The sequence below is a fragment of the Drosophila albomicans genome, chromosome 2R (genome assembly GCF_009650485.2).
Source record: "Drosophila albomicans strain 15112-1751.03 chromosome 2R, ASM965048v2, whole genome shotgun sequence".
Classification (NCBI taxonomy): domain Eukaryota; kingdom Metazoa; phylum Arthropoda; class Insecta; order Diptera; family Drosophilidae; genus Drosophila; species Drosophila albomicans.
In genome coordinates, this window is record NC_047631.2 from 19,163,981 (window position 1) to 19,187,904 (window position 23,924).

The 23,924-nt window shown below is 41.0% G+C and overlaps 3 protein-coding genes across 3 annotated transcripts in view; 1 reads left to right on the forward strand and 2 right to left on the reverse strand.

The window, feature by feature from the left end:
- LOC117576801 (mucin-17) overlaps nt 1-15,270 on the reverse strand; it is a 54,123-nt gene extending 38,853 nt beyond the window's left edge. The window contains 1 exon segment of the mRNA XM_052007887.1: nt 13,898-15,270. Within this exon segment, the coding sequence (XP_051863847.1) occupies nt 13,898-13,928 (31 nt within the window). The 5' untranslated portion in view covers nt 13,929-15,270.
- A 582-nt stretch (nt 15,271-15,852) lies between these two features.
- On the forward strand, nt 15,853-20,199 carry LOC117576804 (cullin-5). The gene is made up of 6 exons (XM_034261864.2): nt 15,853-17,623; nt 17,683-17,803; nt 17,866-18,223; nt 18,286-18,464; nt 19,017-19,166; nt 19,235-20,199. The coding sequence occupies exons 1-6, from the start codon at nt 16,026-16,028 to the stop codon at nt 19,370-19,372; spliced, it is 2,544 nt and encodes an 847-aa protein (XP_034117755.2). The 5' UTR covers nt 15,853-16,025; the 3' UTR covers nt 19,373-20,199.
- Nucleotides 20,200-20,244: 45 nt separating this feature from the next.
- Nucleotides 20,245-23,667, reverse strand: LOC117576806 (NAD-dependent protein deacetylase Sirt7). The gene is made up of 2 exons (XM_034261866.2): nt 23,291-23,667; nt 20,245-22,867 (listed from the first exon to the last, which is right to left on the reverse strand). Exons 1-2 carry the CDS (start codon nt 23,453-23,455, stop codon nt 20,612-20,614), a joined length of 2,421 nt encoding a protein of 806 aa, XP_034117757.2. The 5' UTR covers nt 23,456-23,667; the 3' UTR covers nt 20,245-20,611.
- Nucleotides 23,668-23,924: the final 257 nt, after the last annotated feature.

Consider the following 23,924-nt stretch of genomic DNA (forward strand, 5'->3'; position numbering starts at 1 on the left):
ATTGTTGTAATACGTAAAGAGATTGAGTGGAGTTATGTACCCCGATGGGAAGTGTATAGTATGAACAGCGTTATAAGAGCCATAACAAAATGAAGGCAATTAAATTTCGAATCTCTGCCTCAGCTACACACAAGCTCTATAAATATTAGGGTAATTATTTTCTTAACCCACAAATGTCAAAGTAGCAACACAGCAGCAGCAACAACATCAGCGACAACGACAACAACACTCGACTCTCTTTCATATTATAACGTTAGAAGTGAACTTAGGTAGAAGTACTCAAAGTAATTTCACCTCTCTCGCTCTCTTTGCTTCTCCTTTTTGGCCATATCTTCCACTTCTCACTCTATATATTTTCGTTTTATGGCTGGTTTACTATCGTTACTTCTGCTTGTCGTTGTTGAATTTGGAGCGGAGCTCTTTTGGGGCTTTTGGGGTTCTGCGCCGTTGACCAGGGGGCATCCAAGAACTCAAACTCAAGCTCGAACTCGGTCGTCGTTTGGTTGTTGGTTTGCCTTTGATTGCTTTGTGTCGTTGAGTTCCTGACACAAACCCTCGAGCCCTCCCTTCTCTTCCTTGTATATCCATATACATAGATTGGCCGTCATTGCGTCTTTGAAACAGGCAATAGCGTTACGTAGGAAATTAGTTTTAATCAACTTCCGCTCTGGTTTTCTCCTCTGGCCAGTTTGGATGTCGCATCTATATGTTTGTGTGTTTGTCTCTGGTTTTGTGTGGCATTTAAAAATGCGTTATAAATAAATAAGCAGTCAGTCGTCAGCAAAGCTAATCCCCGACAACGTCACGTGTAAGGCAAAGCAAAGCATTGACATCATTTGCGAGTCTGTTTTGCCTACAGAAATGCCTCCCACAGCGCTTTGTTCGGCCAAGTTAATTAGTTGTGTTAATACATCGTATAAAATATGATAGAGCATTAAATGACCGTTAAGAACTTTGTGGCAGTCATTAAATTTTGTTGTTGCTGAGACCACAAAGTGAACCAGAGTGAAGTACTCACATTTGACACATGAACTATGCGTAAGCCTATGGACCTATGGAACTGGACTGCATTATCCAAAGACTTGTTACTTGTAATTTGTCGTTCGTTTGCTTTATCCCCTTGCCATATCCATAAAGTGTAGAAATGTCATACGGAAAATATAATTACCTGCAAAGACAAAAGCATACCGAAAGAAGCGTTATTAAAGCTTGTCGAATAAACTATTTATGAATTAAAATAAATAGAAGTAATAATATAGATTTGGGTAGACATAATTAAGAGTTCAATGTCCCAAATTTTGGTGAATGCAATTAAAGTGTTTTGATGTAAGTGGATAGAATGAAAAGAGAATTATTCAAAAAGCACAAATTCCCACATTTAATGTGAGATAATTTCGCGCCTCAACTGATCACGAAACGCGTCCGACAGTCAGTCAGACAACGACCTGTGTAGACCGGATCAGGTAGACAACCAGTTGAGTTCTGCTCTGAGTCTCTGAGTTCTGAGTTCAGGCACTAACGATGCGGCACCCAAACTCAAGCAAATTACCATTTTGGACGCGCTTGAACGGCGCCGGAAGGTTTGCTTAGGCTCAACTCCAACTCAAGCAATTGGCCAAGACACAGAGCAAAGGGAGTGAGAGTGAGTGTGTGTTGCTATTGTGATATTATATCTTGTTCTAGCCACTCTTTCAGCAGCAGTCGGTGCGCATATGAGAGTGAGATGAAGATACAGATACAGAATCAACAAGAAACAGTCGAGTGCGCTCAACTTTGAGATACCCTCAATTCAATGGGCACATTCAATTCTGCAGGTAATTCAGATCCCTACTTTTTGTATTCAACATTTTGGTATATTGTGATACATGATACTGATTACATACATTTATCAAAGAACAGCTGTTTGTGTTTTGCTTTGCTAAAGTCAATCAATAAAATCAATTTAAGGGTGTGTTTGATGATGTTAATTGTTAATTTACATAAATTATACACCTAGATCGCCACAACTCATTGATTCATTAAAAAGTGTGCCCATACTTTGAAAATTTTGGTATTTATTAGCTATTTCTCTACTAAATTGATTTAAAAGGAATTATGTCATTCAACAAAAACTGATTTCTGAGGAATCATACAATTTTATGATTATGAATATTATCTTGTTATTCAGCAAAAACTGATTTCTATTGTATCATAAAATTACTGATGAGTATTACTGGGTAAATGCAGTCAATATATGTCAAACAGTTATGTCAAAGTTTAGTTTATAAGTAATTCAAACAGAAACTGATTTCTGAGGTATAATACAATTTTACGATTATGAGTATTACCATGTCATTCAACAGAAACTGATTTCTACTGTATTATAAAATTACTGATGAGTATTACTGGCTAATATATTGCAGCCAATATGCGTCAATTACTTATGTCAAAGTTTAGTTTATAAGTTAAGTATTATTAAAGAAATCACAATCTAATTGTCAATGCTTTGCATTGCCATTAAGTCTTTATACCCAACTAAATTATCGACATTAAGTATCACCTATGCACCTAGAGCACAACTGGCAACTGTTTGAGCGAGTGCATTGTCAGACATCTAACAACGACTAATGGATGTGAAGCTTATGTTACTCTAGCTGAGCGATGTCTGTGAGTTGAAGTTGCCGCTGGCCACTGCAGCACGCAAATCCACAAAGATGCAATCACTTATACACCGCCCCCTCGACTGCAGTGTTAGAACGAAAAGCGTGAAGACAATAGAATACGAAAGGCTGCTCGACTGCTCGGCAGCTGACACCAAGCAGCATCACCATCAGCAGCAACAACTGCAACAACTAGTCCTAAAGCCTGATTAATTTTGCAGTTGAACATGTTTGCTCTGCCATTGAATCAATGCTCGTCATGGCAACCAGAAAGGATTTCGAGTGGGTGCCAGCCAGCAACCAGCAGCCAACAGCCAGCCAACTAAACCATTGGTTGTCATGGGCGACACAAGCAGCTTTTGCCAGCTAGTTGAATATAATTTTCAGGGAAATGCTAGATAAATTTATACACACTTTATAAGACCACGATTACACTCGACGAAACAACAAAACAAAACACACATGCACGACTAGTCCAAACTAACAATCAAAGGTGTGTGAGTGTGTGTGTGTGTGTGTGTTGCAGTGTGTGCACTGATTGATTCATTCCTGCTGCCACAGTAATAACTCTTAGCAACCGTTTTATTCGATTCGTGGAATCAGCATAATGTTGCCAATTAACTGGCATTTTCGCTTGTTTTGTTTGGTTTCATTTTTCTCACAGTGTAGGCTGCAGCAACTTACTCGACTGGCCGACTGCACAGCAATTATGGCAGACTAAAACTGGCATAAACAACCTGGACAAAAAGACTCGTGTGTGTGTGTGTGTGTGGAGAGAGCAAAGCGGATTGAAAAAGGTAGACAACAAAACGGAGCTGCAGGCAGCAGCAGAAGCCATTGACAGCTGATGGACCAACCACAACATCAACAGCAACAGCAATAGCAGCAGCAACAGCAACAGAACGACAAGAAAGGAGCTCGACAAAGCGTTGCTGATATTGCTGATGATGGCTAAAACAATGGCCACCAAGGGCCAAACACAAACAGCACACACACACACACACATACACACAGCACAAAATACACTCTTCGAGGAGTGACGAGATAGAGCTGGGCGATTGTGTGTGTATCTTGCAGATACATTTTCGACAACAGGCAATACATTCTTTGCTGCTGTGCCGTCCAAAATAGCCAAATGCTCGAAAATTGCCCAGCAAAAGAACTGCAGCAAATAGAAGAGAGATAGAGACAGAGAGAGAGAGAGAGGGAGTAATACTGGTAATACGATTTTTGCAGCTGGTAAGTAACTACAATACATTTTCATGTGTGTGTGTGTGTGTTTTGGCAGGTATCCTATGACAGGTCTTTAAACGCATGTTATCCTTGGGTAAGCCAATGTGCAAGATATTCTTGTTACTGTTTTTGGTAACTGCCACATTCCCGTTTATCAATAAGCTTCGATTCGTTTTTATTTCGCATTTATATCGGTTCATTGTTCTCGATTTAACCGCGCACTTTGCCTTCAGCTTAAAACTCTGAAATTCACTCTCTTTCTCTCTTTCAGGTATTGTTTAGATTACAACAAGTAGACGTGCTGAATGGCAAAGGAAGCAACAGCACCAAGAGCAGCTGCTGTTTTCTTTTCCCTCTACCTGTGCATGGCTTAGCCCACAAGATGCTCTCGTCTGACAACTTTACGACTGATTGTATTTCCCTTTTTTGTAATCATTAACCGACCATTACACGTTGTACGCAGCTGTTGTTCAGCTCCCCACTGCAATCGAGTCCCTTTTGTCTGCTGGTTGATTATGAGCCATTTTTGGATTAGCCATCAGAGATTTAGTTCATTCACAATTCACTAGGATGCGCAGCTAAATTGAAGGTAATTAGTTAAGTACTTTAACAGTATCCATTATAGAGTGAGTGACAACAAATTGAATGGCTCTTAAACAAAACACAACAAAAAACTGCTAATGGTAGATTGAGCAGTCGTCCATCTTCTAGCTGGAATTCAATTTGACATCGAGTAGAGTTAAATGGCATTTCCTAAGCAGCAGACACATCAATAACAAAACTGAAAGACAAGCCAAAACTTTCGTCTCACATACGAATTAAAAACTTTAGAAGCCTGCTCCCTCCCACGATGACAAGAACAATAACAACAACGTAAAAAAAAGTAGAAGAAAAGGGCAACAACACCCGCAAACACACACACTAAAATAACTGTGGTTAACTTGGCAGACAGACAACAACAACAACAACGACAACACAAAACATAAAACATGAAGAAAAAGCCAACACAGAGCAATGAGAAAGAAAGAATGAACAGACAGACAGACAGACAGAGAGAGAGAGAGACAAGATACAGATACCACCGGTGGTAGAAACTTGAGTGGAAAACAAAGTGACCTCAAGGATTGTTCGTAAGTTTCGGTTTTATGCCTGAGTGCCGCCAATTATCCACTGCGCCCCTCAAAGAGAACAAGAGTGCGGGGATGGGGAAGGGGATGGGGAGAGAACGTCAAGTGTTTTGGTGTCCGAAATGAAAACTGACACCAAGTTGACACTCAATTGGATTATGAGATGGGTTACCATTTGGCCTGTCTGACCACCAAATGTGCAACACTCACACAGACACACACACTTAAACAATACGGAAAAATCAACAACAAATAAATACAAAATAAATATTATACAGATACATATTGATATAGTGTAGCATGGCAACGTCCAAGAATCCTTTATAATTCATTCATGCGGCTCGACGTCTGCAACTGGGGGGCACTCGCCTGTCCCAGTCTTTTCCTGCCCCAGAGCTATGCAAATTCCATTGGTCAGAGTTTTGTCTGCCCTCGTCTTTTGGTCACTTTCAAAGTCGATGTGGCTCACAAAACTTGTGCTGTGTCAAGGGTCATGGCTTCGCATTATAAAGCACCGAATTTAGGTCAGTTCAACAGCACAACAAAAAAAAAAGGAACAACTTGAAGCTTTGTGACCTTCTTTAATATCAACAATAATACGTCATAAGCAGCCAACATGATATCCAGCACATAATCCGAGATTGTGATTATTGCATTAATGTCAAACAATTCATTTTCGATTTACTTCCAAAGGGCACACACAACATGATGCCAATTTAACTTCATTTCCACTCATATTTCCCTGCCAACCCTTTCAAGCGAAAACTCGCAGTTGAACTGCGCCAAGCATTTATTGAATCATGCTCACAGCCAAAACGAGTCCAAATCCAATAGAAGTAGCACCACCACCATTAGCCATCACTTTATCATCATCATCAGCATGAGCATACATCATCATCATCATCATCATCGAGAGTACGTTAACTGGGAAAAACGCCGCAAAACCGCTGCTGCCATTTGTGTAAATGTTTACCATATGAATTTATAATGAAGCTCACAGAAAGTATCAAAATAAATTTAACTGGCAACAAATTCCGAAATACTCTTTCAAACTCTATTCACAAATCACATTGACTGGCATTTAAGGAACCAATTTAAAGAGGAAATAATACCAATTCAAGTAGCTCTTAATCCTCAGCCAATTATATACAAGTCTAATAAATGAAGTTGGCCTATTTGGATCAGAACAAAACGTTTAAGTGTGTGCAATGAACCTATTAAAAGTTAAGAGCCCAGTTAGAACATAAATCGCACTTTCAATGAACATAAAACGAGTCAAGAGGCAATTGAATTTATTTGCCAACCACATAAAATAGCGCATAGCCCACAAGAGGGGAAAGAGTGTTAAACAACAAGAGCAAGAATACAAAAAAAAAAAAAAGTCAATTCTACAGCGCGAGAATTTTGCCAAGTGTAGCAGAAGTCGAAAAACAAACTCAACTCTCGTAAAACAAACTCAAATGCAGCGGATTGTTTTATAATAACCCAGCGGCGGTTATCAGCATATATACATTTGAATGTGTGTATAATATGTATGCATGTGTGTGTGAGAGTGTATGTATTTATGTTTGTAATTTATTATTCGCTTGATTCATGCTCCCATTTCTTATATGCAAAGTTATGCAAAGAGGCATAGAACGAACGCGCATGGGATTCCCCTACTTCTCCTTCTCCTGCTCAGCTCTAAACTTTCCGAGGCATAGTATTATAAATTTACCCATTACGCACCCAACGCTCTCCCCTCTCTTAAGCCTTCAGCAGCTCCTTGAACACACCCAAAACATTATCCAATAGCCCGTAGCCAAAACTCAGTCAGTCAGGCCCGTTGATGTTGATGCGAATGTCAAGTGTAATTGTAAAAGTGTGCACATGAGTGATTTCTGCAGAGCGCACAGAAGGCGCAAGACACAAATACAAAAGATAGACGCAGACAGAGAGAGAGAGGCAAAGAAAGAGAGAGCGAAGTAGATGACAGACAAGTGAAGCGGCAGAATGGATGATAGAATGCCGTAAATGCGCTTGCTCGACTGTAATAAGATGCTCTTGTTGTACACGGTAATTGTAATCATACTTAATATGTACTAATGCTCGCCCAGTAGCGCCACAGGCGGTGGCAAATACACGCAACAACAACAACAACACAGAAACAGAGACAGAGAGCGGTTTGTCCAATGTGCCACACGAGAGTTGCGAGCATTTGTGGCATGTGTAGGAAATGCATGTGGCCGAACACGATGACAAACCGGAAACAGGCCTGGCAAATAACAATGCAGTCGACACTCTTGTTGTGTGTTGTGTGTTGTATGTTGTGGCTGCTGCAATTTGAATCGATTTTTCGTCGAGCATCGAGCCAGACCCCAATCATAATAATAATAATAATAATAATTATTAAGTGGTATTATCGCTATTTCCGCTTGAAATCACAGCCACTGGCAAAACTATCAATTGTGACTAACGAGAGCAACAAATTCAAGGAAAATATTTACTAATCGATTGCATAAGTTATCGATAGTAACTAACGAGAATATGACATCTTGGGTCAGATTTTATAGAATTAAAAGCATAATAAAAGCATAAAATGTGACTAACGAGAGCAATAAATTCAAGGAAAATTTTTATTAATCGATTGCATAAGTTATCGATAGTAACTAACGAGAATATGACATCTTGGGTCAGATTTTATAGAATTAAAAGCATAATAAAAGCATAAAATGCAATCAACTTGTTGTAATAAATAACAGAATATCTCAGAGTCGTAAAAAGCCCACTGTCACAGTCTATCAATTGATTTAATTGCATTTTCGATTGGGGAATGCAGAATATAAGCTACAAACAAAAAACTTGTTCAATTAAAATCGAATCATTTAATTCAGTCAGAGTGTGTGCCTTTGTGTGTGTGTGTGTGTGTGTGTAGCATTTCGTTGTTGTTGTAAGCCGTATCAAATATGCAAATGCCGTGTACTAAAACAAGCCAAATCGCATCAAGGTGAATTAGAGTAATTAACCAACTGTGAGATTAGGTTCACAGCAATTTTAGTCAGTCTCGTTTGTTTTCCATAGTTTTATAGAAATATCCATATCGAATTTGATTATGACATAATTGCAAACCAATAGCAAGGAGACATACTAGGAATTTCAATTATACGACACGCATTAATCTTAATTACTTAATGCACCAAAGCAAAAGTGAACTTTGAACTGCAGCAGCAGCGTTGCCAGATATCAAAAGTGCGAGAGAAAAAAATCATCCCGAATCATTATGTATATTTTTTGTTGCTCCCCGTTATTCGTTATTCGTTTTTATTTTATTTATTTCCACAGCTGTACAAGCCAGAAATTAATTACTGCACCACCTCATCTCACCTCTCGTCGAGTCACAACCCTTTCGTTAGCTGTACAAAGCCAGGAAAGAAACAACAACAACAACAACAAGACGGACATGCTACAACATATGCGGAATATGCAACAGCAAAACGGGAATGACGCTGGAATGGGATAGGGTCAGGATGCTCCCAGGACGTTGTTGAGAGTTTGCGCGCCAGCACAAAAACCTGTACACAAATTATCTATAATAAATATGCAAAACTTTGCTCGCGTGTGTGAGGCTTTTCTATCTGTGTGTGTGTATGTGTGTGTGAGTGTGTTCACACAGCGAAAAAAGGGTTGAAATTCAAGCATCAAGTACGAAAATGGGGAGAAGGAAGTGGCGGCGACATGTCGAAAATCAAAAACTCCCGACGACAAACTCTCCAGAGAGAATCAGCAGCAGCAGCAACACACAAATGGAAGCTGAAAACGCACGATTGCGACCCGATGGCTGGCAGGACATGCGTTCGCGTTTCGTCCTGTTTCGTCCTGTTTCGTCCCGAGCACAGCGAACTGTTGTGTTGTGAACTGCGAACTGCGAACGACGCGGCGTTTTAGTTCTATGGCATATTGTGTGTGTTATGTTCCACTGGCATTGCTCAGATCAAGCCGAAATAACCCTTAATGAAAATGGCAACAACACAACTGTTACCAAAATCGATTAAATGAACGTGTGCCACACACAGCCATTCGTACATATGTATGTATGTACATAGCACATTCATAGATTCATGCACACGACTTTCCAAAGTGTAGACCGCATCCGTTGACGCCATTTTGTGGTAGTGTTGGGGAGTTCGGAGGCAAAGCAAATATAATTTATGCCCCAACTGCTGCTCCGGCTGCTGATTCCACACACACACAAAACATCTTTGTGTGAAGTGCAGGAGGCATCGGAAATTGCTCGAAATGGTGCTGCCAACTGGGAATAGAATTTAAACACACACACACACAAACAGTGGTGTGAATGCCAAACGTAGATGATTAAAAAGATTTACAGGTTGCCAGATTATTCTAAAAATATTTTGCATACGATATGGCAATGCTAATTCATTTTCGTTGCTGTTTTGTGTGATTTGTCAATTCTATTTCATTGCCTACATTTGAGCGAGCAAAAAGGCAATACAACAATTGCAACCAACTCAAAAACAAAAAAAAAAAAAAACAACTCTCGCTACTCGCATTGTTATTGGCGTTAATTTCGCCGTCACGTTTCTGTTGTTGTTGTTATTGCCACTGCTGTCGATGCGGCTCTAGCAAACAGCAACAAAAACAATTTCCTGAGAGAGAGCATCACACTCAGAAAAGCATTTGACGACATCGTCGTCGTCGTCGTCGTCGTCATCGTCATTTGCTCGTTGTCGTCAGCGGGCATCGTCGCATCGTCTTTTCCCATTCCGGGACGCGCGACTCGCTCGATTCGCCTCGATTTTTTAATAGATAGATACACATCACATTCTCGCCCACCAGCCAGCCAGCCAGCCAACAACGAAACAACAACCACTTTGATGCCAGCGATTAACCCCCAAAAAGTGTAAACTTTTAATGGACACAAACCCACACACACACACACAGACAGAGGCACAAAAAGCCTTACGCACACACACATACACACAGAGAGTGAAACACGGACACGAAGACCTAGAGCAGCCACCGCAGAGATTCGTGTAATTTTTGGAGTGCGTTTGCTCAAATGAGAAAACTTTTTCGACGTCAAATCAAAGCAATTTCTTTCATTAGCGACGACAAAGGGAACGACGACAACAACAATAACGAAAAACCAAAAAAGAAAAAAACACAGCGGGAATGCGAGAATTAAATACAAAGGACAAACAAATAAGAAAATTGCATAGGAATGGAAAATATCCTTGCGTTGCCTTGGCATCGCTTTTGTCTGCAGGATTAATCATAATAATAATAATAATCATTCCATTTCGGCTTACAGGAGTGCCAGCCAATTGACAACATTAGCTCATCGAGCTGTGTGCTTTGTTCCATCCAATGTGAGCCGGCTTATGGTAATAAGCAGCCAAGCTAAAGTAAAGTAAAGTTCATCAAAGCGACAACAACTTTTGTTGTTCAGTTCTTAGTATGCTTGCTTGGTTGCTTGGGTGTTAATAAATCATTAAACAACTCGTAAACACACACACACAATAATGGCAGTCGAAACAATTCGATGATAAGCTCAAGGCGCGAGAGCGCATTAAAAACAACAACAAAACAACACCCAAGAGAATAGCAACAAATAGAGAGAGCACTCGAAACAACTCTCGTTTCACTCTCGCAAATGCCTTTTGCCTGATTTTATGAAGAACTTTAGCTGATAAGCTCGTAGTTTGTTCCAAGAACATGTTCATCATGTTGCACACTTTGGATTGGATCATAGTTTTTTCGTTTTTTTTTTAATAATTATAAATGATTTCAATCTCAAGTTTTATTGCTATAAACTAATTGAAATTGAAAATATTTAAGCCAACTAATCGAGTTGTTCGCGTATCTGCTAAACAAGAATTTCATAAATTTTATTGTCTTTTTGTCATTGTGATGAAATCACATACCTTAACAATCAACATTAATTATCTATACGCTATCAATGTTATGACTAAGCAACAATTCCGATTAACAGTAAAAGGCATCTGCAACCGAAAGTTGCTCAATATGCAGATTATATACGTAAGCAATTCTTGGAAGAATTGTATTGGAGAGAAAGCGAAGCGAGAGACATTAAATTTATAGTGTACCTCAATGCAATTTATATTAAGAAATAATGTCCACAACAATAAATGCAAACACTTGTTTATTCCCAACAGGTTTCACTGAAAACAGATGCGTTTTATTAATCGAGAAAAGGGTTGTCAAATCGAATCTCAGAGCAATCACATTACAATATTGTTACTTAAACACTTAAATATTGAATGTTAGCATGTGCTATTATTGTATGGATATTTGTGTTTATCTATAAATCGATCTATCATAAACCAAATGCTTGCTTGCTTATCAGTAAAAAGCCGTCAACAAAAATACTGGTCGCTATCGTTTTGCCCTTGAAACCAATCGAAAATTATTGAAATGCGAACACATTTAAATAATAAAACACAACATCTACATACTTAATATATTGTACTATGTAGACACTGTGGGGAAATGTCTAACAAATTGAATGGAAAGCGTGATGCGTTTACAGTCCCTGATAGACAATGTTAATAGGCGTTTAATAGCGTGGAAAATCGATTCAACATTAAAAATGCATTTAATGAGCTTTTGGCACGCGCTGCAAAGAGATACAAGTGAAACAGCGTGACACCAAATACTACAAATAACAAATAATACAAATAAGCCTGTATTAATTTCTACTAAATAGAGTATGTAAATCCATCAAGTGAAGCCAATAGATAAATATAGATTAGATTGAGCTGCACATCCTGTCATTAAGTTGAATATATAAAGAAATAGTCTTCAACATCTGTGTGTTTCAAGTAATTAATTTATTACGTATTTAAATTTGCAAAGCAACCTTTAAAATGCTTCTCTTCCAGCTTTTGGATCGCGTGCCAACAAATTGTGAATAGTGAACGCTGCCGACCGGCGACGTTTTTACACAATTGTTTAAATAAATTACAAGTTTGGTGCCAAGTGCAAGGCATCGAACCCTTTGGCTTTAACAAACGCATACAATTCGCGACGCAATTCATGTTGTAGTTACTGTCGTTATAATTTATGCAGTTTGTTACTTATTAGCCCAGTCGTTGCCTAGTTTGTGTGTTTGTTTGTTTGTTGTTGTTGTGGTTGTTGTTGTTGCTGTTGCAAGCAGGCAGGCAGACAGGGCGAGCTTATTCATTCAATTTGCTGGCACGTTTTGCATTACACGCGACAACCCTGACCTACAAAATATAAAACCCGGCTGCCTGACTGCCTGCCCCAAGTTTTACTGGTGCTGTTGCTGTTGATGTTGCTGTTGCTGTTCGCTATTGTTGCCAGTATTATTATTGTTGTTAGTGTTATTTTGTAGAGCTACTTTGCATTGAGAACGATTTGTTTCGTTGGGTCTGTGCCGCGTTTAGCCGCCCCGTCAACATTGAATTTTATAAATAAATTAACGGGTTACTGCATTTTATTCACATGGAGGCGGAGGCGAAGCCGGTTGCGTTCAAGCGAAATGCGACGAGTTGCATATTTAATTCAAGTGCCATCAAAATGTCTAATTGATGGTTATCATTAAACTGTGCAAGAGAATGACATGTGTATTTTGCAAAGTATCTCACAGATACAGATACACAATCTATTGGTAAAGTATCTCATAGATACATTTTGTACTTTGTATCCATATCCACAGTTGGAATGCACATTGAAAAGTCAGTCAACAAGTTTAGAGTGCTAAAATTTTATTGCCTGCATAATTTGCATAAATATTGCTAACATGCATTTTGTTTACATGCATTGACAATGTCAAATAACTGAATGCAATGCGATGATCTCTTAGCCCCGGCTAAATTGAGGCGACAAGTGAAAATTGTGGGCAGCATTTCAAACTTGCTGAAAGACGGATGCGGACCATGCGCTTGTCGATAGCTACATATATAAAAAGATACAAAAGTATCTCGAACAGCAATGTGTTTTTTTTTCTGTTTTCTGTTTCTGTTGGTGTTGCTGTTTCCTTCTTCATCTCTTGGCCTTTACCTTTTTTAATATATCTATATACGCTGCTTTCTCATATGTACGTCACATTTTGGGTCACATTTACATTTTACAAAATGTTGCAACGTTCGCGACACTTTCTCTTTTGTATATTTTATACCTTAAAGTGCCGGCCCAGTGCCGCAGCGATGTTAGCTGAACGTATTAACATAATGCGGATCAAAACAAAAGCAAAGCTAAAAAAAATGGCAAAAGCGAACGCTTTAATTGCATTTAGCTGTCATAAACAAGCGCCAGTCAGGTTTCAATCAATGGAAAATTTGTTGGCCACAAAAAGGATAGACATAGAAATTCACCACAGAGCAGTAGAAAGACGAAAAAAAAGGGAAAGATTCACTGGTGCTGTCATTTAGTACATTTGCCTTTTGCATCACAACAGTTTCAGCGTTTTGTTGCTTGTTGTTTTCACAGTTGTTGCTGCGCCTCTGTTGTTTGTTACAACAACAAGAAGAACAATGGACAACATGACAGCTCAAAGCAGCTGCGCCGCATCGCACAGCATTTTCAGAGCAGCAGCGAGAGCAATTTATTTATAGCAGCAGCAAACAGCAACAGCAAAAGCAACAGCAATAGCGAGAGCACACTCCAAACACACAACAACGACGAGAGCCCTCTCTCCGAAAAAGAAATAGAGAACGAGACGAATACGGAGACAAAACGGCCGAGAGAGTGAGAGTAAGAGAGAGAGAGTGTGCGCGCAAAGTGCACGTATGCAGGCCAATGATGATGATGCTGACTAAGTGAGTGTGTGTTAGTGTAAATGTGGAATTGAAATGCTAATTACAAATACATAGGTGAGTAGTAAGTAAGGGCAATTTTTGTGAATTCTCCACTCACCTGGTCGATCCAATGACTGTCTGCGACTCATTGGCAAAAATTTATGCGCCTTGTTTAATGCTCGGGGGATACAGATTATTTGTGGTTTAAAATTGAACAAAATGTGATTGCTTCATTTGTGTTGTTGTTGTTGCTTCTTCTTCTGCTTAATATTTTTATTATGATTCGTATTTATGTTGTTGTTGCTTGGATATTGCTTTTAACTTCCTTTTTACTCCTTTCCTCCTTCTTCCCGCTTCAATACACTGAGAACACACACACACGCACACTTAGATAAATAGACATTTTGAGTGCAGAGATTGCGATGACTGTTGACCACACTTTCTTTTCTTCCCCACACAGAATTTTGCGCGCAACGAAGAGAGACACGCGGGACTGAACTGAGCTTGATGTAAATATTTCGTTGTTTTGCTTTTGATTTGATGTATGTAGTATGTATGTTTTGTTTGCAGTTTTGATGTCACTGCAATTTTGATTGTATGTGGTGTTTTGTTTGTTGTTGCTGTTGCTGCGGGCTTTTGATTTTTGTATTTTGTATAATATTTATTTGAAAACAACTCGCAGCACACTCACACACTCACCAGCACACATAAACACACACACACATACACAAATACACACTCACACTCGCGCGTCACGTCAATGAACGCAGCAGCACTTAGTTGTTGTTGTTGCTGTTGGTTTTGATGTCGTCGTCGTCGCCGTAGTAATCACGAAATAACGCTTTTTACGCATATTTCTCAATGAATTGAATACACTTGTACACTGCATGCGCATTTAACATTTTGTTTATTTACACTTGTGCGCTATTTTGGTAAATTTGAAACACCGATTTTTTGCGTTGCGTTTCGTTTCTTCTTTTTTCAATTTTATTTGTTACGCACGCACGAGCGTCTATACGAGCCATATGACAACGAGACCCGCCGACGAACAAAGGGAAAATGCTGAATGTGAAAAATGTCAAACATTTGAGAGCGAGCAGACTTTTAGTCTGCGACGTGTGAGTTGAATGAGAGTAGGCGGGATAGCTGTCTTGTTGCTGTTCGGCACCGCCAATACTGTTGTCTCACTCGCGCGCCCTTTTTTGTGGTAGAGAAGAAAAAAACCAAAACGAAACGAGAGATTTATGAAATTCACAAAACATGCCACCAATATTTTGTTGCTTAATTCTTCAAGTCTTTACAAATGATAGCATTTTGCAACGCACTTTATTATTACGAGTTGGCTGGATTACGTTTAGTTTTTTCTTAAACGCTATTTAACAGTCTCGTTGCAATAATTTCCCGCACTTTTCCACACACGCAGTGCAGCACTGAGCGCACTTAAACTACACTTTTTACTTGTGTGCGTACATTAAACTACACTTGTGTGCGTGCAAGCATTTTGCAGCTGCTTCAACCAGGCTGACCGCAATTGAGATTTCACAAAATACATAAATATGCTAAATATACTAGCCTCCATGATTACTGGCCGTAATTTGTATTTAAAATTTATCGAATAATGTGTGTAAGTGGTATAACTTCCACTTAGCTATTTGTTTCCGATTTTTGGGGATTACTTCTGTCAAAAATCCAATTTCGAAAATATATAAATAATAATCCAAATTATGGCCACACTGACTCAAATTGCCAGTCACCATTAAACGTTACATTATTGCAAGTATGCTACAAATTTTAACATATCGAAAGCGTAACATGCGATATGTTTTAAATTGTCATCGCACTTGCAGGCCACTATGACTACAGGTCGAAAGCTCCCAGCGTGTATAAGCAATTATTAGCAAAATAAATTACTTTTCTCAGTATATTGGACTCAAATATAATTAATATTTTACTTTTATATAAGTAATATTGAAAAATTAATAATCGATAGTGTTAAATAACAGCTGTGCTTTGTTATGGTTCTGTTAATGCACTGTTATTGCGTGCTATCGCATTTTCACAACAATAAATCGGTCTGAAAAATCGGTAATCGGCCGCTTATAGGCGGAGAGCGAATAGCGTTGATCACAATAAATTTTTGTGTTGCTTTGGTTTTATATCTATAATTGCCATAATTGTTGAGAACGCAACAAAGGTGGTGGCGGGCAGAGACAGAGACAAAGAGATTGCGATCAACACACGACACAATGCTGCGGGCGATAGGCAAACGGGACCGCGACATCTTCGACGAAGTATGGCCTGAGAAAAGGAAAATTGTGCTCAAGCTGCTGCGCCAGGAGACGGTGTCGCAACGCGAATGGCAGGATCTTTTCTTTGGCGTCCATTTCGTATGCTTGTGGGACGAGAAGGGTGCCGCCAAAATTTACGATGGCTTGCAGCAGGACATCGTTGAGTTCATTGTGCAAGCGCAATCCAAAGTGCAGGCGCAACGGGGCGAACAGGCGCTATTGGCCACCTACATTGTGGAATGGCGGAAATTCTTCACACAGTCCAATTACCTGCCACTGCCCTTCCGCCAGCTGGAACAGTCGCCGCAAGTGAAGCCGCCATCAGGATCGGGTTCGGCCTCGGGATCCGGTTCGTCCACATCCGCCGCGTCCACATCGAATGCAGCTGCTGCTGCTGGCGGCTCTTCGTCCAGCAATCAGGCAGCATCCTCCAGCAGTTCCTCCACAAAAGCCTCCACATCGGCAGCAGCAGCGGCCGCCACATCATCGTCTGGAGGCGCCTCCAGCACTACAAGTGCAGCAAGTAATTCGGCTAGTGCCGCGTCCAGCTCCAAGAAGGGCATTACCGAGGATAGTCCGGTGCGCAAGCTAATGCTGGACTCATGGAACAAGCACATCTTTCACGACATTAAGGATCGTCTGCAGGAGTCGGCCATGAAGATTGTGCACGCCGAGCGCAACGGCGACGCTTACGATGCTCAGCTGGTGGTGGGAGTGCGTGAAAGCTATGTGAATCTGTCATCAAATGCTGAGGACAAACTGGAGATATATCGCGAGCACTTTGAGAAGGCATACCTAAAGGCCACAGCCGATTTCTATCGCTTGAAGTCCACGGAGCAGCAGCAGGAAAATGGAGTGCTGGCTTACATGAAATACGCAGATGCGAAGCTGCGAGAGGAGGAGGTGCGAGCGAAGCGCTATTTGGAGCCCAGCAGCTTTAATATACTCACATGTCGGCTGGTGAAAGTCCTGATTGTGGATCACTTGAATTCAATAATAGCAGAGTGTCCAGCGCTGATACGGGACTATGAAACGGATCGTTTGAATCTAATGTTTCGCCTTATGGATCGTGTGCTAGATGGCGAGGGTGTCGAGGCAATGATGGGGGATCTGCAAAGGCACATTAAGTCCGCGGGTTTGGCGGACATGCAGTCGGCATCGGAGATTATCACACAGGACTCGGAGAAGTATGTGGAACGGCTGCTGGAGTTGTTTAACAAGTTCAGCGATCTGGTGCGCAATGCCTTCAACGATGATCCGCGCTTCCTCACTGCCCGCGACATTGCCTTCAAGATGGTGGTCAACGACACCAGTGTGTTCAAAATGGAGCTGCCCACAAGCATTGCGAATCGTGGCGTCAAATACACGGCGCCCGAAAGCAAATGCCCCGAGCTCTTGGCCAACTATTGTGACATGCTGTTGCGTCGTACGCCGCTCAGCAAAAGATTGACGAGCGAACAGATCGATGCGCGTCTGCGGGATGTGCTGCTCGTGCTCAAGTATGTGAACAACAAGGATGTCTTTATGCGCTACCACAAGGTGCACTTAACGCGACGGTAAGTTGATTAGAATTTGCTTAAAAAGCGCTTTAATTAAACATTTTTTATTCTTGCAGCTTGATTCTCGGCACGAGTGCGGACAGTGAAAAGGAGGAGGACATTGTCGAGTGGCTACGCGAGGTGGGCATGCCAGCTGACTATGTCAATCGACTAGCGCGCATGTTCCAGGACATTAAGGTGCGTTTTAAATCTGTTTTATCTACAATTTCTTATAACTCGTTGCCTAATTCCCAAAACAGGTCAGTGAAGATCTAAATACTCAATTCCGTAATTCGATAAGTCGGCACGATGCCATCAATATTAAAATACTCAATGCGGGCGCCTGGGCGCGATGTTCGGAGCGTGTCTCGGTGTCGTTGCCCATCGAACTGGAGGACTACATACCCGATGTGGAGGAGTTCTACAAGAAGAAGCATTCCGGCCGCAAACTGCAATGGTATCATCACATGAGCAACGGCACCATCACGTTCGTTAACAATTTTGGTCGCTATGATCTTGATGTGACCACTTTTCAAATGGCTGTGCTCTTTGCCTGGAACCAAAGGCAGCACGATAAGATCTCCTATGAGAATCTACGTCTGGCCACAGAGCTGCCAGGTAACTTTTAAACATTCCTAAACTATTTATGAAAATGGTTTAATCATGGTTTTTCCCCACAGATCCTGAGCTGAGACGCACGCTGTGGTCGCTGGTCGCCTTTCCGAAAATCAAGAAGCAGATACTGCTCATGGAGCCAACGGCCATTGGTTCACCCAAAGATTTTGCTGAGAACACCATGTTCTATATCAATCAGGAGTTTGCCATTGTCAAGAATGGCAAATCTCAGCGACGTGGCAAGGTGAGAAATATAAGAAACCAGACAGCAGCAATTCTAGCTTTGCATTTAGATATAAATATTTAAGTTTTTATTATTATTATTATTTATTTTAAGTTTTTGGACTACAAATTCTGAAATTGTTAGCTTACCAGGAGTAGCTTGCATATGTTGACTGTTTTTTATTTCATGAATGTTATGTTTATCTTTTCTCTCCCTTAATAGTCCCTTGTCAAATAGTTCAAGTTGAATCAGTCAGTGAATTAGTAAGTCAGTCAGAACAAAGAACGCTTTATATATGATGGATGATTTGCAAAAATTCCTGACAAACATCACAAAGGCGCAGAGCAAAAATTACTTAAATTTAACAACAATTTAACAAGCTTTTAAACGCTTTATACATATGTAGCTTCAACAATATTCATATTCAATAGCTTCAACATTTTAAAGAAATTCAATAGATTAGCCTTTGATTGTTACCTATGCTATTTAGTGCTTATTGCCCTTATCCCTTCTAAACCATTAATATTTGCTTATTTAATCGGAATTAATTTGACATCCTTCTCTCATCTGCAGCTGAATCTTATTGGTCGCCTGCAGCTGAGCACAGAGCGCTCACAGCAGGAGGACAATCAGTCCATCGTGCAGCTGCGCATATTGCGCACCCAGGAAGCCATCATTAAGATCATGAAGGTGCGCAAACGCATGAACAATGCAGCGCTGCAGGTGAGTCAATTTTTTCTTTATCTATGTATATTTGCAAAAAATTAACATATTCCTTATTTTGTTGACAGGCGGAGCTTATCGATATACTGAAGAACATGTTCCTGCCATCAAAGAAGATGATCAAGGAGCAGCTCGAGTGGCTCATCGAGCACAAGTATATGCGACGGGATGACGACGACATCAATATGTTCATTTATGTGGCCTAACCAGCTGCAGCTTTCGCAGCTTCCTTGCCTAAGATGATGTTGATGATGATAACCAACCAACCATTCCTTTCCAGCACTCCTACGATTCCTTCCCTCCACAGCTACGTTCCCATTAGTTCTGAATTTGTTGTGTGCTCTAAGCGCGCGCTTAACTTATTTCTTCTTCATATCTCAGCCAAAATCATATTATTATTAGTGTGCTCTTGGCCATATGTATACTATCTATCTATCTTAACTATCTATTATGTATGTTTTCGGGGTTTTTTCTACACTACTTTGGTATACACCATTTTGTTGATATTGCGTCCTGGGCAGCTTTTTACAAGAATTATTTCTTTTTTTTTAGCTATTTACACGAATTATTTCTTTTTAGTGTATTTTCTGTGCGTAAACTTGCTTATTTATGCTATTAATTATTATTATTATTGTATTTTTGGGCCTTTTGCCACCGCAGCTTAAGTTTACAGTCAATCATTTATTTCTTTCTATCTGTTTTCCCATTTAAATGTTTTGTCCTTCTTTTTTGAATTATTGCTTAGGTGTTTTGTAAAGTCTCCTTCTGTTGATAAGCACACCACCCACAACCAACACACACCCAGCACACTTACACACACACACTGACAACTCTTGTCCGTTGTGTTCACTTTTTTTGTTGTTGCAAGTTGAATCTCTTCGAAACCACAGAAAAAACAACACACACACACACTTATACGAAGGCAAAACTAAAAACTAGAATAGCAATATTATATGTTTAAGTTAATGAAATTATAAAGCATATAAATTGTATTTTAAATAAATTAAGTATAAACACAAACCAAGTTTTTTTTCCTATAAGTTATATGTATTTTGCATGACATCAAATAAAAAAAACTTCCTGACAAGATTACAAAAAAATAGAAATACAAACGTGCTTGAACCACATTTTTTAAAACGATTTTGTCAAAAAATAGAATGATCGAATTACACACAACTTACAAACTAAATTGGACCAATTGGACAAACATGTACAATATATATAAATCTATATATAGAATACTCTCCGATCGAATGTGTTCAGTGATGTTGTAAGCACATTTCATACAAATAATATTAAAATTACACAATTAAACAGTTAATGCGAGCGACGACACTACAAACTACAATTAATACTAGGCTTACAGCTACAATACTATTAAATTGGCGAACTGCATCAGCCTCGAAATGGATTCGAGGAGGGGGCTGGAATCTCTGGAATCGCATCTATCTCCGCTTGCGTCCCTTCTTATAGCCCTTGCCATACCATCCAGCCTGAGTTCGTGCCAGCTTGCGTGGAAAACTGTGGCTCAGCTGGAGTCGCCGTTTCGCTGTCTCGGCGGCCGCAATGTGCGCCAACGAGATGTTCTCATCGTAGTCATCCCCATCGTCGCTGGTCGGACAGCATTCGCAGACCACAAAGCGTCCGCTGCGCGCTCGTTTCTTATGCTTGCGCTGGTTGAGATGCCAGCGACTGTAGAACTGACAGTCGAGCTCCGCATAGCGATCAAAGCAGAACTCACAACCGGCCGCCGAACGATTCATGGCAAAGTTCGGCACCACTTGCGTGTTCCAGATGTTGAGATCCGATGGTGGCGGTATCAGAATGCTGTGTAGTCCCGAGTACGCATACTTGGCATCATACCAGCTGGGCAGTTGCAGGAGCAGCTCATGATCGCCATCGCTGTGCCGTCGTCGCAGCAAATCCATTTGCGCCATATCACACTGCTCCTCCGTCTCCTCCTCCTCCTCATCTTCGTCGTAGTCAGTGTTGGATTCTGCTGAACAGGTGGCGCTATCGCTTTGTAGATTAAGTGCTTGCAGTGCTGGTGGCAGTCCATTTTGTGTCTGGGGCTGCACAAAGGGTGTGTAGAGTGGCGCACCAATCGGCACCAGCGGTGGCAGCTGCACGGGTGCCAAGCTGCCCACAGTGGGCTCCAGACGCGCCTCTAGGCGCAACTCCACGGGCAGCAGGCACAGACTGGGTTTCTGTTGTATGGCGACTAGTTTGGGCAGCTCCATGGGAGCCAGCTTGTGATCCTGACCATTGGTCAGTTCGCCGGGTGGCTCTTCTTTCTTGGGCGTCAGCAGCTCCAGCTTAGGCAGCGCTTCTGCCTCCTCCTGCTTGATGCAGTTCTCTGTCAGACTAGTTTCAGGCAGCTGCTGTTCCTCTTTTGGTTCCTCTTTCAGCTCACAAGGCGGCAGCGATTCAGTCTCCACTTTGATATCTGTTTTCACTTCAGTTTCCATCTCCTCTGTCTTTAGCTGCACTTCAGTCTCTGGCTGCGGCATCTCTGCCACGTTTCTCGCAAACTTTTGCCGCATCTCCAGATTCGTCTTGATGCGATGACCATTCTTGATGGGCGTGCGTATGCGCGGACCTTTGCCAATGGGCAGATCACTATAGCTATCGCCAGATATAATCGAATCCTGCGTCTCCTCGGTGGTAGTGGTGCAGGATTGTGTATCCCCCGCCTCCTCCTCGTCGGCAGTTTTCAGCAACGGCTGCGTCAACGTGTGCAGCTCCTCGGGCATTAGCAGAGTGGCATGAGCAAAGATGGGATCCTTCTCCTTGCTGTACACGGGCACCGTAATGTTGAGCACACGCATCAGTTGCGCCATCACATTGTCGCACTTGCCATTGATCTTAATACTCGCTATGCTATCCTTCGGCGTCCACTGCAGATTCACCACACAGATCTTGGCACGCTGACGCGCTGGTTTGTCCATCTGCCACAGCCATGTGTATTTCTTCAACACCTTGAGACTAGAACCCAAACAGAGTATAACATCCGCTCGCTCCGCATGCTGTGTCGCACCATCCCAATTGAGGGGCCACTTCACATTCCCTCGCTCGCCGAAATGCACAATGGTGTCGTACAGCGGCTCCGAGCAGCGATGACACAGCCGATGCGTTTTGTGACAATAGCGTGCAGTCATCTCGGTCACATCGAACTGTCGCCAATATACGGCATTCGGTTTGCAATGCTTGCACACCTCCACGTACATATTGCCGTGGATCTCGGAGAGCGATTGACGCGGCAGCCCCGAACGCAGATGCAATCCATCGCAGTTCTGGGACACCACATGACGCAGCAGGCGGCGACGATGCAGCTCGTACAGCGCCATATGCGTATAGGTGGGATTGGCACTGGACAGATCATGTTCGCCTATGTCCTTGCCCTTCTGCAGCAGGGTCCAGATGCCCTGGCTACCACGGTAGTCGGGGATCAAAGCTGCCGTGCTGATGCCCGCGCCAGTGTAACAGATCAAGTGTTTGGCTTGCGATACAATGTTGGCCAACTGCTCCACCTTGGCTTCAATGACATGCGGTTCATCTTCCTTCTCCACGACGCGCTCCTTGTAAATCTCGATGCGTTCCTTGCGTTTCTTCGTGGTTTTCACAATATCCGGATGCTTCTCGAGAAATTGTCGATCCTCTGCTGTGCGCACAGTGTCACATTTGCGTAAGATTAGCGACACCTGGAAACACACAAATGCATAAATTATTATTATTTCACTAATTTAATTAAATATTAAATAAATAAACAAATTAAACATTATTTTATAAATTATTTTGAAATTTAAAATTTCTTTAAATTCTATAATTCAATAAATGCATATCATCAATCTGAATAACACACTTGCATAGAAATATTTGCAGCCAATTGGAACCAGTTACCTATCACATGTAGTAAAGGTGCACCACTAATGATGTTGTCCGTAACTGTCTACAAAGTAGTTAGTTCGTGACTAGTAAACTACCTGTACTAAAGGTAGGCACACATACACACACTCACTTCTATATTCCCGCATGTAAATAATCGCATGCAAGTCACAACTCACACATACACTGATAAAGCCACTCACACTCAAAACATGCGTACGCACATGCACGCTAATTACCTTTCGCATGGCATCCTTGCGTCGCCGTTTCTCATTATCTTTTTTGGCCGGATTGACTTTGGCCCGCGTCTTATACGTTTGCACCACATCGGGCATCTGGGCCTGATGCAGTTCATCCGGCTCCATGCTGTTGTTGTTTGATTTCGGACTCAATTCCACATACATGTAATGTATTAATGTGCGTCGCACGCACCACGAAAAGCGAAAGGAATTCTAATCGCACAGTAGTGCGCTTACCATCTACTTAAATCACGTTAGGTCTATTTTGCAGGCTTAACCCAGTTTACATTTTATATTTGCTAGTTGTTTTTTTTTTCGCGCGTGTAAATTTTTGTTGTATTTCCACAACTTTAATTAATGTTTTTTTTTTTTTTTTTTGTAAACAACAATAGTGATGGACGATAGTTGAGTGGTGGTTGCTCGTTACATGCGAGTCGCAGTAACGAAATAGATTTTAGTCACTGTAAAGTGGTGCTCTTGGTATTTTATTTATTTATTTTTATATAGCTGAAGTAAAGCGAATTATTATAACAATAACAATTTATAATATATATATTTTTTTATAATAAATATAATTTATAATAATAAATATAACATGGTCTAATACAAACAAAAAAAACTGCAAAATGTTTGT